Source organism: Panthera onca, chromosome E2 (assembly GCF_046562875.1).
Source record: "Panthera onca isolate mPanOnc1 chromosome E2, mPanOnc1 haplotype 2, whole genome shotgun sequence".
Classification (NCBI taxonomy): Eukaryota; Metazoa; Chordata; class Mammalia; order Carnivora; family Felidae; genus Panthera; species Panthera onca.
In genome coordinates this window covers 54,321,420-54,338,830 of record NC_138353.1, presented here as the reverse complement: position 1 = coordinate 54,338,830, position 17,411 = coordinate 54,321,420, and the positions used below count along the sequence as shown (strand labels likewise).

The window sequence follows — 17,411 nt, the reverse complement described above, 5'->3', positions numbered from 1 at the left end:
ACTCTATAGGTGACAAAATGGAAGCTCAGGGTGGTCCAACGTCACATCTCAGCGGGCAAAGCTGGGATTCAAAGCCAGACCGCCAAGCCCTGGGGTGAATTCTCTTGACCACTATCCTGCCCCATCACCTATAGCTCACGTTCCCCTTACCCAACCTGGGCTCACTTGCAGGATATGTGGAGACTCGTCAGCTCCCTGTTTAAAGCTCTGAAGGTGCCAGCACCTGCCTCTGGCTGGGAGTCAGTGACCTTGATGGACATCAACCAACTGTTGGCCTTGGTGGAAGATGTCATCTGTGTGCAGAACATGGTAGGGCAGGAGTCCTGGGAGGAAGCCAAGCAGAGAGAGGACTCTTTAACACTCACTCTTGGGTCTGTACAAGTGGAAGGTAAGTCCTGATGTTTCTGATCTGGGAAAGGAGACCGGGTGGAGACAGGTCTTTGGGCTGCATCTGGATCACTAGGGAGTCGAGAAGTCCTATGGAGTGTCTCTCACCGACCTCCCCTGCAACCACCTGCCGTCACCTCCCTCTCTGTACACAGGCAACCCCTTTCTTCACAACGCCAAGCTGCCTTCCCGCCAAAGGCCTTCATGTGTGCTTGGTCTTTCATCTAGAATGTGTTTTCTCCTCTCTTAGCTAATTCCCAATCAGGCCTTAGTCTTGGTTTAAGCACTCCTTCCTCAGGGGAGCAGCCCCACCCCCAGTGCCACAACGGGGCCTCCAGACACATACCCTTTAGCCCCTAAGCTTCTCTTGCGTCGCTCTGACAGTGCCTGCTGCCACATTGTGACTTGTGTGAAGAGCTATTTAAAATCTACAGCAACCTTGCTGGAGCGTGAGCTCTGTGAGGTGGGAGCCTGTCCCTGTCCTGTCTCCATCTGCCTCATGCCTGGCCCCATGCAACACATAGAAAGCACACAACGAATGTGAATGGGATGACGTCAGCACAGCAGGTCATGATGGAATGCACAAAGCAGAAAGGGGAGCATTGGCCTATGTGTTAAGGGGAGCATTGGCCACCCTGACAACTCTGGGTATTGGCTCTGCGATTAACGGGCTGTGGGATGTGGGGCAGGTTACTTCAATTCTCCACGCCTCAGTTTCCTTTCTGTGAAGTGCTGGGGGGTGCAAAGTCAAACCAGACCCATTTCCAAATGTAAGGGGCAGGGCACAAGATGGTGGACAGGGCAGTAGAAAGACAGTAAAGAACACGGAGTGGCAGGGTGAGAAGTCACTCCTCCATTCTCTTCCAACCCTTCTGGGAGCAAATCTCCGTTTGGTACTTGTGTGTCTTTAACACCCTTTTAATACTGGGTTAATTCTCTGGCAGAAAAACAGCAGGTCTCAAACTCAGAGCTTTTTGAAACAGTATTCAGCTAAAATTTAGTAACATCATTTCATTTTTATTGAGTTCTATATATGGCACATTATTCTGGTTTGGACTACTCTCTCTGACTCCCCACTTGCCCCTTTTCTGTTCATCTTCCACCCACATCGATGTTGCCAAGGTTCGGAACAGGCTGTCCAATAGAACTTCTCACAGTGCTGGCAATGTTCTGTATCAGTGCCATCCGGTATGACAGCCACTGGCCCCATTTAGCTCCTGAGCACTTGAAATGTGGCTAGTGTGACTAAGGAACTGAATTTTTTAATGGTAATTTTAATTAATTTTAATTTAATTGATGGGGCCAGTGGCTATCATACTGGATAGCGTGGGCTAAGAATGCTGCCATTTTTAACACACAAGGCCGATCACTGTGTAAATCTTGTTTAGAATACAGACACGGAGTCTACAGAATGGGGAATTTGAATTCATAAACTCTTGGTCCCACCACTGATATAGTGAATTAGCTTCTGGCTGAGGCCAGAATCTGCATTTTAACCAGTCACTTAGGCAACTTTTGAGCACACTTCGAGTGTGGAGAGTCAGTGCCCTCAAGACAAGATCCCAACTCCTCACTGTTAACACTTACGGCCCTCATGGCCGGGCCCACGCTGACCCCACGGTCAGCCCCACCTTGACCCCCATGCTCCAGAGAGCTGGGCTTGGGCTGCCTATGAAGGCCGACTCTGCAGGAGCTCCACTGATGCCTGCACTGGACGTCTGGCCTTGAGTCTGGGGCTTGGTCTTCCTAGCAGAGGCCTCAGAACGTGGACTCTGGAGCCAGCCAGGTCCTGGGGCTCTCACAGCCGCACCAGCAATTGTGCAACTTTGGGCAAGTTGCTCAACCTGCGACTTGGCTTCCTCCCCTATGAAACGGGAGGATTGATCCATCCAGCCTCTTGGCTCATTTCAAGGACTGAATGAGGTCACAAGACACGTGTTCAGCCTGATACAAAGCAGGTCTTCAGTGGTGTTATGATTGATAGGGAGTGATGGTATCTTCCAGAAACACTGCCTGAGGGCTTGCAACCTGAAGGCTGTTGATGTCAGAACCCGTAGCTGTGGCCTCGGCTAGGCAGACCCAGGAAGGAGGGTGAGGGAGGAGGCCTGAGTCAAGGAGACAGAGTCGACATTGCCCCAGACCTTCCCCTGCATCTAGCCCGAGCCCTGCTGCACCTTTCTTCACACGGCGGGTTACCTTCCCGCTCACTTCTCACTGGTGACTGCCGGGGAGCTGAGGGGCAAGGGTGCTCTCTCCTGTCACCTCCCATATCTGGCTTCACGTACCCTTTGCAAAGACAAACGCTGGACCTGCGCTCTTTACTGTCCCAGGAGAAGGTGTCCCTGGGTGCCCGCCTCCCAGCTCAGGGTCAGAGACCCAGACCTGGTTCCGCTGGAAGAGGCCATGCGTCCCTTAAATACATGGACAACAGTGGAAAAGTCAACGTTGTTTCTTTCTTGCAATGAGTCATTTAAAACAAAAAACACCTTTATGGGTTTTTTGTTTGTTTAACTTTTTAGGAAGCCGAAATGTGAACAAGCCAACTGTAGGAAAACATTCATGAGATGATCAAGGGAATTTGGCCAGTGACTGGCTATTTTGTGCTATTAAGGGATTATCATCACTCGTTTCAAAGGCTGACAATGACACCGTGGTTTTATTTTTAGAAGCACACTGTAGCATTATAGCACATCCTAGAAGCACATGGAGAAGCATACTGAGATATTTAGGGACATGACCTGGGCCTTGGAATTTGCTTCAAAATCATCCCCGTGGAGAGAGGGCGGGCTGGGTGCAGGTGAAGCATGAGTGGCCACGAGTTGGTAATCCTGAGCCGTGGGTGTGTACAGGCTCATGTCCTCACACTCTCTGCTTTTGTAGGCTGGACCCTTTTCATGATTAAGAAAAAAAACAAAGTTGAAAACAAAAGGCTAAGACCGACACCAGGCAAATCTTGGCAGGAGGCAAATCTTGTATATATCAAAATATTTGCTGATGAGATACCACCATGTCTAGGATTTGCTCTAAAGTATTCCAGAAGAAGAAAAAAGTGGGGGATGTTGGAGGGCGGGGCAGAGACAAAACAAGATTAGCCCAAGGTTGGCTCTTGTGGCAAGTGATGGGCATTTATTCTGTTCTCTTCTGCCCATGTGGAAGGAAGCTTTGAGAGTGCCCTTGCTAAAAGGTTAAGAGCAGCCTACGCGTGCTAACTGGCCATGGGAGCCTGGTACCTCTCCCCATCTTTCTGAGCCCAGATCTCTCACGGCATGGCACACAGCAAGCGCTAGATACAAGAAAGCCGTCACTAACACTGCTGTCATTTTGGCAGGCTGTCCGCTCTGTCCTTCGGCACCAGCTGAGGCGCTTTCTCTCCCTTGTCCTCCAGGACAGGTGCCACGCCCAAGTGACCCTCGGAAGGACAATGCCTACAGGCGGTGTCTCTACCTTCAGCTGGAGCATATGGAGCAAGAGCTTCAGCTGGTGGGGCCCCACGGCCTCTCCCAGTGCCAGAGCCACGCCCGGGCCCTCAGCCAGCTGCAGACCCTGAAGGGCCGCCTCGGGGGCCGGCTGGGCACCCCGCCCCAGGCACGCACCAGGTAATCCATTCCCCCAGGTGCTGAGTGGGCACCAGAGGAGGGGCCTGCAGAGAGAAGGCAGCCCAGGAAACCTTGGAAGGATGTTCACCCAGATCTTTGCAGGCAGAAGGGATTCAGGATTCCTGCACAAATTCAGGGAGGAAGGCCTTGAACAGGGCAGTTTGCCAAAAGGCAGTTTTTAGCCCTTTGTAGAGCACCTCACAGTGTATAGCCATATTCACGTGGGCTGTTTCCTAACTGTGCACCCTTGGACAAGTCCCTCAACTTCTCTGCGCTTCGGTTTTCTCATCTGTAAAATGGGAATGATAATTCCTATCTCCTAAGTCAAACTTAAAATACATTTTTAGGGGTGCTTGGATGGCTCAGTCAGTTAAGCGTCCAACTCTCATGTTCGTGGGATCAAGCCTCCCATTGTGCTCTTTGCTGGAAGTGCAGATCCTGCTTGGGATTTTCTCTGTCCCTTTCTCTCTGCCCCTGTCCTGCTCACGTGTGCACACACTCTCTCTCAAAGATAAAACATTTTTAAAATACATTTTTAAAGATAATCAGTGAAATGTGAATATAGACAGGTTATTAGACAACATTAAGGAATTGGTAATTTTGATAGGTGTGAAAATTTATTACTGTCATTCAGCAAGAAAATGACCATTTTTGAGAAATATTCTGAAGTAATTAGGGATGCTTTTATATTAGGTCTGGAATTTATTTTTAAATATCCCAGAGAGAGAGAGAGAGACAGAGACAGAGACAGAGAGGAGAGGAGGGAGAGAGAGAGAGAGAGAGAAAGAGAAGGTAGATGAAATGAGTCTAACAGCCATCCCTTGGCTGTTGAAACTAATTGTTCAGGGTTTGTAGTGCTAACTGATTTTTGTAGGATGAGAAATTTTCATAATAAAAAAACGTGCGGGGCACCTGGGTGGCTCAGTTGGTTAAGCGTCAGACTTCAGCTTAGGTCATGATCTCACGGCTCATGGGATGGAGCCCCATGTCAGGCTCTGCAACGAAGGCACGGAGCCTGCTTTGGATCCTCTGTCCCCCTGTCTCTCTAAGATAAATAAACATTAAAGAAAAGTTTAAAAAATTATATAGTACCAGCCATCTAGGCTTCCCATGAGTAATGGGAGCAAATCTGTGTAAAGCACCGAATAAACGTGACCTCAGTAGAATAAAAGTATGTAAACCGGATGGAATGTAGAATGAAGCCCTTTGAGGCGGGTACGAGATACAGAGGAGAAAACTGAGGTCTGAGAGGTCAAGGAGCTCAGCCACAGTCATGCAGCTGGTGGGTGAGGTGGCATGTGAACCTGAGCCCGGTAGGTGCGCCACCCTGATCATACCCTGCTCCTTTTCAGCTCCCCGATGGCGAGCAAGCCTCCTCGCGGCCTGCCCTGGTGGTGTGTCCTGGGGGGCTGGCTCCTGGTGGCGGCCACCAGCGGCGTGGCGGCCTTCTTCACCATGCTCTACGGCCTGCACTACGGGCGGGCCAGCTCCCTCAAATGGCTCCTCTCCGTGGCCGTCTCCTTCGTGGAGAGTGTGTTTGTCACCCAGCCTCTGAAGGTCAGGCTGTCCTGGTCCCCTGTGCCCACACTTTCCCTCCTGCCAGCTGACCTGTCCTTAGGCTTCTACCATCCCTTTATCTATTCATTACAAGCTTACACAGCACCTGGTTGGCAATGATGACATTAACTGCCGAGACAATCCGAGTTTGGGGACAGAGGCTCTGGGACTGAGACTCTAGGCCAGGCCTAGAGGCTTACCAAGATGTGGTACGTCCCCGTCACAGTCACCCTCAGGAGGGTCCTTGCCTCCGTTGTATGAGAACCCAAGGTTAGGAAGGTAAGGTCACAAAATCCTGCCCTAGGGCACACGTGTAAAATATGAGTAAAACCGTATTTCCTCAGTTCTAAGATCCTTTTAACTGTGAGACAGGCTAGCAATTTACAAGAACTTTACCTTGAGAAAAGAAAAATACCAAGTCATTAAATGTGTGCATCAATTGGAAGATGCACTCCTATTTCTGAAATGTAAAGTTACTACCAGAGTTGGAGAAATACTGAGCCCCGGCCTGCTGGACAGAGTCAGGGAGGAGGAATGCTGTGTGTGTCAGGGGAGGTGGGGCACCTGCAAAAGGAGGGGACATTTACAGTGATTCTTTATACTTACAAGATGTGCCAAATCCCTCATCCCCATTTTGCCAGTTAGTCCCCAGTTCTGCCCCAAATAGCCTTTATCAGAAGATATAGGGTCCCCTGGGGTGGCCTAGTCCATTAAGTGTCTGACTCCTGATTTTGGCTCAGGTCAGTATCTCACGGTTCGTGGGTTCGTGCCCCGAGTGGGGCTCTGTGCTGACATTCTCTTTCTCTCTCCCTCTCTCTGCCCCTTCCCTGCATGTGCCCGTGAATCAGTGCAGGAGGAAGGAAGGAGGGACGGAGGGAGGAGGAAGATGTAACTCAGTACTTGAGGTAGTAGGAGAGATAAGAGAGAGCTCTGGCAGCAGGAGGGCGCAGGCGGAAAGGCTTTGGTCTGAAAAGTACGGAAAGCCCAAGATCCACTATCTGTGCCTGCTTGGTGGCCAGGTGCTGCCACCCCCCTCCGCCCCGCCCCGATCCTCTCGCCTCACAGCCGCGCCCCCTCCTGGCACAGGATGGGCTGGTTCCCACTTGACTTCCCCAGAGCAAGGTTTCTACAGATTTGACCCCGATCCTCACTCCTCCCAGATCAGGAGTTGATAGGTGCCAGCTCGGGCCTGGGATTCACAATGGGTGTTTCCCAGGTGCTGGGCTTTGCTGCCTTCTTCGCGTTGGTTTTAAAGAAAGTGGAGGATGAGGACGAGCCCGTGGCCTCCCTCCCAGGACATCCGTCTGGCCCAGGTAATCGTGCACAGGTAGAGGCAGGGACCTGGAAACTGATGAGGCTGAGCCCTACAGGGCCCAGCCGCTGACCTTCTTGCTCCAACATTCCTTCACCCCTGATTGGGGAAGTACCCCTGACCCATCCAAAAACAAATGACTCCTTCCCTGTCTCCAGGGCAACCTTGTTTCTTCTCTACCCCAGCCCTCTCTCTTGCCCCCAAGCAGGACCCCTTGGCCAAAAGAGGCCCCTTGGGGGCCGTGCTCTGCATGGCCATCATTCTCTGTGTAATCCCAAGAAAGCAGCTTTCTCCCCCAAGGCCCAGGCCCCTGGCCTTTAGAAAACAGAACATGCTTGCAGCTGGGCTGCAAAGAGTTCCAGGACAAGGGTCTGCAAGCTACAGCCCAGGGCACAAATGGAACCCACTACTTGTTTTGGTAAACAAAGTTTTATTGGAACAGAGCCATGCTGACCCTTGTTGGAGGAGGGCCACGGAGCACCACCTTTCCCTGCAACCTGATATCTCACTTCTCAACCCACACTCCAGAGAATGCCTACAACAAGACCATCACACAAAACAAGCAAACAGAACAGAATCAACACTCTAATAAATAGTCCCACGCAGAGACTCTGACTTTCAGGGAAAAGAAAACAGAAACAAATCAACCAAAGACATACCTACATTCTTGTACAGACATTATACAGCGGGGTTACCTCCTAGAGTATCCTTCCACTCTGGGGTAGGGTCTGCAGATCCAAAAGGTCCATTAAAATCTTCTCCCCAAGATAAAAGAGTAATTTTTGCCCAAGGAGACACCAGCTTCCAGAACAATTAAATATTCATTTAGTCATTCCTTTGGCAGCTACTCAGGGAGTACTTGCTGTGTGCCACGCAGTTCGATGGCTCAGGAACATGATTTACATAAAATCCACTCACTGTAAGTGTGTAATTCACTGATTTTAGTAAATGTATAGAGCTGTGCAACCATCATCTCAATTCAGATTTGGAGCAGCTTCATGACCCTGAAAAGGTTTCCTCTTGACAATTTGAAGCCAATCCCTGCTCCCACCCCAAGCAACACAGCACTGGATGGAGCAGCTTGCCCTTGGAAAGCACAGCCCACTGGGGGAGACGCATTAAACAAGTAAACAACACAAGCAGACATGCAAGTGTGCAATGTGAGAACTTACGGAGAGAACTGGAGAGTACAGGCCTCTCTGCTGAGGTGGTGCCTCCATTGGTTCCTGGAGCCTGGTGCAGGGAGGGACTGCACATTGGGCACGTGCAAAGGCCCTGAGGTGGGACAGGGCTTGTCATTTTGTAGGACTACTGACAGTGTAGCCAAAGCATAGGGAATTAGGGGCAGAATGGTTCAAAATGAGGGCAGGGACACCTGGGTGGTTCAGTCGGTTAAGCCCACGACCTTGGCTCAGGTTATGATCTCACAGTTGTGAGATCGAGCCTCTAATTGGCTCTGTGCCAAGCATGGAGCCTGCTTGAGATTCTCTTTCTTCCTCTGCCCCGCACACTCTCTTGTGTGCACTCTCTCTAAGAAAGGAAGGAAGAAGGGAGGGAGGAAAAAACAAAATGAGGGCAGAGAGGTGGGTGGGGAGCAGGGCCTTGTAGCACCTGGGTCAATGCTGGGGTTTTGGAGGGCTAAATACGAGAGGCATGATCTATCTTATGGTTTGAGAAACATTACTATAACTGCTTTTAGGAGACCAGAAGTGTTGGGTCAAATGAACAAAAGACTACTGGAAAGGTCCAGACAAGAGATTATAGGTACTGGTAGTGGGGGTGGAAAGAAAGGCACAGATTCAAAAGACAGTGGGGACAATACACCCCTATCAGGATGAAAAATGAAAAATGGTGATAATAGCAAATGCTGACAAGGATGCAGAGAAACTGGACCATTCACACAGTGCTTCTGGGAATGTAAAATGGTACAGTCACTCTGGAAAAGAGTTTGGCAGTTCCTTTCAAATCTAAAAACGGTCTTACCATATGCCCCAGCGATTACATTCTTGGGCATTTATCCCAGAGACATGAAGACTTATTTTCATGCAGGAACTTGTAGCTACATGTCCACAGCAGGTTCATTTGAAACAGCCAAATGGCCACTCCTAGGAATCTACCCAAGAGAAATGAAAATCTATGTCCATACCAACACCTGTACACGAACGTTCATAGCAGCATTATTCATAATAGGCAAAACTAGGAACAATCCAGACATGAGTGGATAAAAACGTACAGGAGTATATCCATACCAAAAAAAGGAACGAAATACTAATTACACAACAACATGGATGGACTCTAATCCATTATGCTAAGTGAAAGAAACCAGACACCAGAAACAATGCGCTGCATGATTCCATTTATATGAAATATCCAGGAACAAAATCTATAGAGACAGAAAGCAAATTAATGGGGCTGAGGGTGGGAGTGGGGACTGACTTCATGGGGATATGAGGGAACCTTCTGGGCTGATGAAAATGTTGTACAATGAGGTTGTGGTGATGGTTGCACAACTCTATAAATCTACTAAAATCACTGAATTGTAGACTTCCAATGGGAATATTTACGAAAATTATAGCTTAGTAAAGTGGCTTGGAAAAAGAAGATACTTAGAATTAGACATGACAGGACTTGGAAATATTAGTTACCCTCCTTCTTCCATCCATCAAAATTTCAGAGCACTGGGATCTATCTCAGAGTCCAAGAGCACGGCGGGGGTGGGGGGGGGAGCATTGTGCTTTCAGTACAAGGAGAATTCTCTGTGGAAGGAGAAGGGGCAGAATTCTGGGTGTGGGGATGGAGGGGCGGAGGTGTGGAGGGCAGTGTTGGGAAATGGCTCCTGGCTGCAAAAGCAGAGGGCAGCTCCACCACCCCCTGGGGGACAGTCCTTATGTCCTTGCTTTCACAGACCCCTCTGCCTTGTTCCGAGCACGAAGGTGCAGCAGAAAGGACATCTACCAGCCACCTTTGGCCACTGACATCGAGAAGATGAAAACTACACACCTCAAGGAACAGAAGGCATATGCCTTCATCAGAGAAATCTTGGGTAGGCAGCAAGGTCACCCACAGGCAGTCTCCCCACTCGCTGGTTGTCAGCAAAGACTTGAACAGCCAACGGTGCAATCTTTGACAGACCCACACTGCCTCTGGGCCTGTTTTCCTAAATATCAACTCGCCCCAGCTTCTCCCCCATGCTGAAAATCCTTTGGTGGCCTCACATGAATCTTAGGGTAAAATCTGAGCTCCCTACTGTGGCTCTGCCCACCCTGGGTCACCTCTCTTGGCCCGTGTGCCCTGAGCTCTGTCACACCGTGTTCTACAGCTCCTGGGACTCCTTGCCCTCTGCGGACCCCAGGCCTTGGCACAGGCTAATCTAACCTGCCTGGAATGTGCCTCCCCTCCTCCCTACCTTTCCTTCTGGCTAATTCCTTATTCTTTTATTCTCAGCCCAAAGATTGGGTGTCTTCAGAAAAGCTCCCCAAGCTCCTGTTGACCAGGAGCTTCTGTATATCTTAGTCTGGGTTCTCCCATAAGCAGATTTGGGTACAAGCAGTTGGTTGGGGAGGTGATCCTGGGAACCACTGGCAGAGAAAAGGAAAGTACAGAAGAGAGAAGGTGGGCAACAGAAGATGTGGTGATGAGTGGGTTCCATGTGGGAATTGGAGCCCAGTCCTGCTTGGGACCTCTGTGGGAGTATGTAGTACACGCCCCCAAGTTGTCACTCGCAGGTCACTGGTGAGGGCTGCTTCCAGGGAGGACACTGACCCTGCAGCACTCCCAGCCTGCCTTCCCACTGGCTGAGCACATTACGGCCAGACAAATGGAGAGCAGGGAAGCTTGCATAGAAGTAGCAGCATGTACGGAATAAAGAGAGCACAGGGGTACGGGCGGAGTTCCAATTCATCCCAGGCAGGGGCTGCTGGAATGTATATTCCTAGGCTCTGGACCCAGAGATTCTGGATCAGTAAGGCTCTGCATCCCCCTAAGATTTTGGTATGTGGCATCCTAAACAAAACCTTTGTACCTAAAGGGCCCTTACATCACACTCACCTGTCTACAGGTAACCTCCCTGAGGGCAGGGAACACAATGGTCATTTTCATTGCTCTGTCCTCAGCATTGCAACATGGCAGAGGCCCATTTTTAAAAGACTCTTTTTAAGAAACATTTATGGAGCATGAATTCTGTGCAGGCACTATTTTTAAGTGGTTTATAAATATTGATTTATTGACTCCCTCATCACAACCCTGTGAATAGAATTGTCCCCATTTCACAGACAAGGAGAGTAAGGCAGAGGGGTAAGTCACTTGTGAAAGTCACATGGATAGGAAGTGGCACAGCCAGGATTGGAACCCAGGCAGGAGGCTTCTGCTCTGTGGACTTTACTCCTTTCTGCTGTCTAAGGATTGGTTCCACTGTCACTGGGGGGTGGGGGGGGGCTGGCAAGTAGCTGGTCTACAAGGCCTTGCTATGCACCATTCTATTTCCTGCCTTGGGCTTGGGGCTGGGGCCCCTGTGTGACCAGGGCTATGCCTCCCTTCCCAGCATATCTGGGTTTCCTGTGGATGCTGCTGTTGGTCGCCTATGGGCAGAGGGACCCTAGCACCTACCACTTCAACAGACACCTCGAGCACAGCTTCACCCAAGGCTTTTCGGCCGTGCTGGGCTTCCGGGAGTTCTTCACATGGGCCAACACCACCCTCGTGAGCAACCTGTACAGTCACTACCCAGGTACTCTCCCCTCTCCCAGGACGTGTGTTAGCCCCTTGTGCATATTCCTGAGAACAGGCATGGGTCACTGTCACCATCAGCATTACAGACAACCGATAACCACGGGACGATATGCTTTGAAGGAGTGACCCTCAGAGGGCTGTGTGTGCACAAGACAGGAGCCCTAAAGCTCCCTGGGTGCAGAGTGGAGGACTTCCCGAACGAGAGACAACCAAGCACGAATTGGCTACATGGAGGCAGAACCCAGGCAGAAGGGGTAACATGAGAAAAGGCAAGCCTGAAACGCCACAGCACATTCCTGGAATTATAAAGCACTGGGTGTAGGCTAGGAGTTGAGGACCAGTGAGAAGCAAAGCAGGAGACAGAAACAGGGGCAAGATCGTGAAGGGCCTCAGAAGTCCACAGTTTATGCCTAAGCAAATAGGAAGCCACTGACAGTTTCTCCATGAGAGAATAACAACCAACTCTGTGTTTAAGAAGGATCATTCTGGAATCATGTGGAAGTTGAAGCGGAGAGTCGTTAGGATGCTAGGGAGAAATGATGGGGCTGATGCAGGAGTGAGGGGCTAGGGTGACGGAGAGAGGGGCATGGCTGCAGACAACACTGAAGAGGGAGAGTTGACGGGCCTTGTTGACGACTGGGATGTGCGCATTGAGGGAAAGGGCACAAAGGGTCTCCAAGGTGATGACTGGATGGAGGCTGTACCATTCCTCAAGAGAAGTTATGTGGGAACTGGATGACGCCCAAGTAGGGAGATGGTGGTGAATGTGTCCTATGGTTGGCCATGAACTACTCTTGACTATTTCACCACGGCTACACTGAAGTTCACGTTAGCGTCCAGGCCGGGGAACTTGGAATGCGCGAAAATGATTTTGATGACCACACTGACCTACTGGATTTTCATCTCCAGGCTTTGTCACTGATGGCAACTCCAGGCTGGTTGGCAGTGCCCAGATTCGCCAAGTGAGGGTCCGGGAAAGCTCTTGCTCTCGTGCCCCACAGCTGCAGGCTTCTCGTCATGGGTGCCGCGCACCCTACTCCCTGGATGTTGAAGACCTGTCAGACTATGGGGAAGGCTGGAATGCCTCCGTCCTCAACAACAGCAGCGGCCTCTCCCGGGCTTGGCAGTACGAGAGCCAGAGCCAGCGCCGAGGGTATCCCTTCTGGGGCAAACTAACCATGTACCGGGGAGGCGGTTACGTGGCCCCCCTGGGGACCGATCGCAGAAGCACATTGAGGTAAGACTCACTTGATTCACATGTGGCCAAGGAAAACCAGGTGCTAGAGTCCAGGTCTGATTGGGGGGTGTAGCCAAGTCCATTCACGCTGCTATGGGGAGAGACTGGGGGGTCTCTGAAGTATGCAGATGGGATTTCCAGGCCCCTGGACACTGGAGTCTCCCAGGTGGAGGGGAGGTCCCTCTCCAGCACCCTCAGGCTCGTGGGCTGAGTCCCGTGGCTTCGGCCAGTGTAGGGATGGGAAATTCCACCAACCACACAAAGCTGTCTACCACCAGGCAGATGGGAAGCGATTAAGGCTCTTCACCTTACCCAGAATTCTGCTATGCACAGTGAATTACAGGACCAGAGAATAACACAGAGTTTGGAGAATTCACTGTTTTTACGGTAGCAGAAGCAAGCCTGCTCTTTGTCCGAAGGATGCCATCTCACCTTCGTCTCCTGAGGTTGCTCACTATAAACACAGCCTCGAGAAATGGCTTGGGTAAAGCCCAGAGAGGACCCTGCATTCCTGGAACACCCAACATGGTGGTGCAAGGACACGCAGGGCACATGCAGACCACCTCTCCCGGCACGCTCGAGAGTTCGAGCGTCAGAGGTGTTAAACCCTGGCACAGTTTCCTGTTAACTTTGCAGACCCAGGCAAGTTAGTGAATCCACGTGAACCTCGGTCTCCTCCCTGTATTCTTACAAAACCGAGGAACACTGGTAACAAATCCCCAAGGGGAACAACTGGCAGGGGACCCCTGGGATTAAGGACAGGTCAGGGATAGTTTCTTTTGGCACAAAAGGTGTTTTCCTGCCACTTGGAACAACTGATACTCTTTCTTCTGCACACCAAGCAGGATACAGACCCACTGGAGACAGGGCATGTTTTAAAATATTTAAAAATAGTCCATCATTATTGCTGTCACACACACACACACACACACACACACACACACACTTTCTCTTCACAATGTTCCTGACAAGCTGGTGTCAACACCATTGTAGAGGAGGAAACTGAGTCATGGAGAGGTTATTAGTTTCCCTGCAAGGCAGTCAGGGTTTGAACCCAGGTCCATGTAATACACGCTCTTTCCGCAGCAGCAGTGGGCAGACCTCCAGAAACTGGTCTTATGTGAACTGCCAGCCCAAGAGAGATTTCAACAGCGGCGGCTGACTACCTAAGCCCCTGATTTTCTACGCACTTCCTCTTACTCGGTGATCCTCGAACTTTAAAAAGAATCACGATAAAAATTAAAAAAAAAAAAAAAGCATCACAATCCCAGGAAGGGCTCATCAAAGCACAAATCCCCAGGCTCTGCCCCCGGAGTTTCTGTTTTGGGAGATCTGGGGTGGGGCCTGGCAATCTGCATTTCTAACAAGTTTCCACATGAGGCGGATGCAGTACGGGGACCACACTTGGAGCACCTCTGCTCTGACAGCCAGGAGACCATGGGTGCCAAGACACTGCACCATGGGTGGGAAACTGTGATCACTCCCAGGAGCAGTCCCAAGGCCCTGTGGCCCAGGGCACGGAGCTGAGTCAGAGGGAAAATTTTCCACAGGAAGCCCTGGCTTTCTCCCGGGGCACAGCGGGTAGGGAGCCACTGCAGATGGAGAGGTCTCTAAATGCTCCTCTTCCTACAGAATTCTCCAGTACCTGTTTGACAACACCTGGCTGGACAGCCTGACCAGAGCCGTTTTTGTGGAGTTCACGGTCTACAACGCCAACGTCAATCTGTTCTGCATCATCACTCTGACCCTGGAGACCGGCGCCCTGGGTGGGCAGCCTCGCCTGTGACCCCACTTGCGTTCTGGAAGACAGACGCCCCTCCCTCTGGGCCAGGGCTCCTGACCAGGCTGGGCCTCGGTGCCCCAGGGCCAGAGCTCCAGGGCAAATGGTTGTTTGGGAGATTCGGGGCGGGTCTTAGTTCTCCCCGGGCACCCAAAGGCCAGGCTCCAGGGCTGCACCAGCCTTATTCCTAGTTGCCCTCACTTCTCTCTGGCCTGTCTCCCAAGACACTCTAAGGGAACGCAGTTGGGGTTTGAAAGCATCTCATATTCTTGAGCTTCCCAATCTGGGGGAGGCAGGTTGAGGGGCTGGCAGGGAAGAGCTGGGGAGGGTGCAACCTGGGAACAGATAACTTCATCTAAAATAATACTTTACTACTCTGTACCTCAACCTACAGCATAAAGTACATTTTACATCATATTCCAACACACACACACAAATACACGTAAGACACAAGAGCTTCAAAAACATTTCCCTGAACTAGATGTACTGTGCTCTGATCTTTTTCCCCATTACCTGCCCTCCTCCCTCTTAACGCTTTCAAAATCTACTGAAAATGCGGCCCTAAAGCCTCTTCAGCTAATAAATCAATTTTCCTAAAATTCAACCACCTCTCCTTTAAAAATTAAATGATTTTTAGTATCAAATTACATTTTTAATAAAACTAATACATGTCTATAGTTCTTTAAATTTCACAACTGTGTAAAGTGAAAAGCAAAAGGCCTTCAACTTCTATGATCACTGGCCACTGTCAACATCGTCAAGCACTTCTATCAAATCCTTATGGGGGGGATGGTTATTTGTATACTTATATTCTATTTCTTTTTGCCACCTTTGCAACTCTTAGGACCAATTAAACAGTTTGTTCCCAAACACACCTGATTAAATTATATGTTTCTAAAAGATGAAAAGTGAGGGGTGGTTGTCAGGTCTGGTTGGTTCAAGCAGTCCACCGATGTCGGCAAGGACTCAGGTTGTTTGTGTCTCTCCATTCTGCCATTCTTGGGGTTGGCTTTGTCTTCAGAGGCAGTAGCCTTATTAGTCAGATTGGTTTTTTTCTTAAAAGATAACTAAAATATCATTACAATATCTGCCAAAAAGAAAAGATACACAAATGGATGAAAGTTGATTCAAAAGAAGGTTGAATTTTAGGCATATTGGTCAATAGATGAATCGGTCTTTAGTGAACTCTTTTTAGGTGAACTGGCTTTAAGTGAGCCAGCCTTGGGGCACCTGGGTGGCTCAGTCGGTTAAGTATCTGGCTCTTGGTTTCGGCTCAGGCCATCATCTCACGGTTTTGTGGGTTCGAGCCCCGTGTCAGGCTCTGTGCTGACAGCACACAGCTTGCTTGGGATTCTTGGTCTCCCTCTCTCTCTGCCCCTCCCTCACTCGCACTGTCTCTCTCAAAATAAATAAACTTAAAAAGTTAAAAAAAAAAAAAAAAAAAAAAAAGGGAGCCAGCCTGGAGCAGATTAATGTTAAGTGGGCAGTTGTGCTCTGGCTGGAGGTGACTGAGGGCACAAATGGAGGCTACCAGATGCAGAGGGTAGGGGACGGCTCTCCCCGTGCAGCTCCCGGCATCCTTTCTGACAAGTGCATTGTCGTTGGCATCCCCCGTGTGTCCCTGTCCAGTTCCTTGGGTTTTTGGGTCTGAAGGACCTTTATCTTCTCTTCTGCCCTGGCCAGTCCTAAGAAGGGCCTGAGATTGCATCATGGCACAGATGACTTCCGGTCAGAAGCGGTGGCTCTGAGCAGGCAGGTGACCAGGAATGAGCAGAACGTGTTTTGCTTCCCAGGAACCTTCTTTGCACATGCGAACCTGCAAAGCCTGCGCCTGTACCCCTTCACTGACAGCTGGCACCCCTTCGTGGTAGCAGCAGAGGTCATCTACCTCCTGTTCCTTCTCTACTACATGATTGTGCAGGTGAGGGGTAGACTAGGGCTCCCTGGGCTGGAGGTGGCAGTGCGCCTGTCCCGTCTCACACACCTTCCCTGGAATGAGGCCAGCGGAAGGGAGAGGGAAAGGTTCTGTCTGCCTGTTTGCCATGGCAACTTTCCGGTCCTTCTGTAGTCATGAGGACCCACCCAGCTCAAGGACCAACTTTCAGCACCTCTCAGGAACTAAGATCCAGAGGCTGGTCCTTCCCGGATGCGTAAGGGAGAGGAACTGAGACCTTCCAAAAATGTCATAGGTGGGAGACAGAGACAGGTGACTATGCTCCATGTGGTCTGGTTCACCTGTGGTCTCTGGGAATTAGGAAAAATCCCCTTTGCCACTTTTACAACCATGTCACAAAATGAAGGTACAGACATTGATAATGATGGGGATTTGAGGAGGCGGGGAGCTCATTTGAAGCTTGGGATATGGCCTGCCCCTTCCCCCACCAAAAATGCAAATCAGGTCTCTTAAAAGGACATCCCCAACCCCTGCTCAACAGCCACGACAAACACTTGAAAATAAGGATGATACCTTGAGCGCCTACCACGTGATTCGCATTGCGCTAAGAATGCTGCATGGATTTTCTCCTTTAATACCAATAGAAAGGTTCTATTGCCTCCATTTCACAGAGTAGGAAGCTGAAGTCCAGAGACATTAAGTAATTTATCCAAGGCCAAAACTGAACCCATAGAGTCTAACCCCTGAACTTGACACTCTGCCTCACCATGAGGCTCATAAACCTGGATCCCACAGGGTCTCTGAACATCGCCAGTTCAAACCAAACAGGGAACAGTTACCAAAGAACAACCTAAGTCTTTGCATTTTTCTAGAACATCAAAGGAGGCGCATCTGCCTACCCACCTCCAGGCTGCCCTCAC

At 50.2% G+C, this 17,411-nt stretch overlaps 1 protein-coding gene and 1 long non-coding RNA gene across 4 annotated transcripts in view; one reads left to right on the top strand and one right to left on the bottom strand.

The window, feature by feature from the left end:
- The window catches only part of LOC132690102 (uncharacterized), an 80,127-nt gene that overhangs the window by 29,064 nt on the left and 33,652 nt on the right, over positions 1 to 17,411 (bottom strand). The window lies entirely within an intron of this gene.
- On the top strand, positions 175 to 15,462 carry LOC144614670 (polycystin-1-like protein 2). The gene is made up of 8 exons (XM_078439225.2): positions 175 to 388; positions 3,773 to 3,983; positions 5,336 to 5,540; positions 6,757 to 6,853; positions 9,758 to 9,895; positions 11,393 to 11,578; positions 12,490 to 12,817; positions 14,450 to 15,462. The coding sequence occupies exons 1-8, from the start codon at positions 175 to 177 to the stop codon at positions 14,601 to 14,603; spliced, it is 1,533 nt and encodes a 510-aa protein (XP_078295351.2). The 3' UTR covers positions 14,604 to 15,462.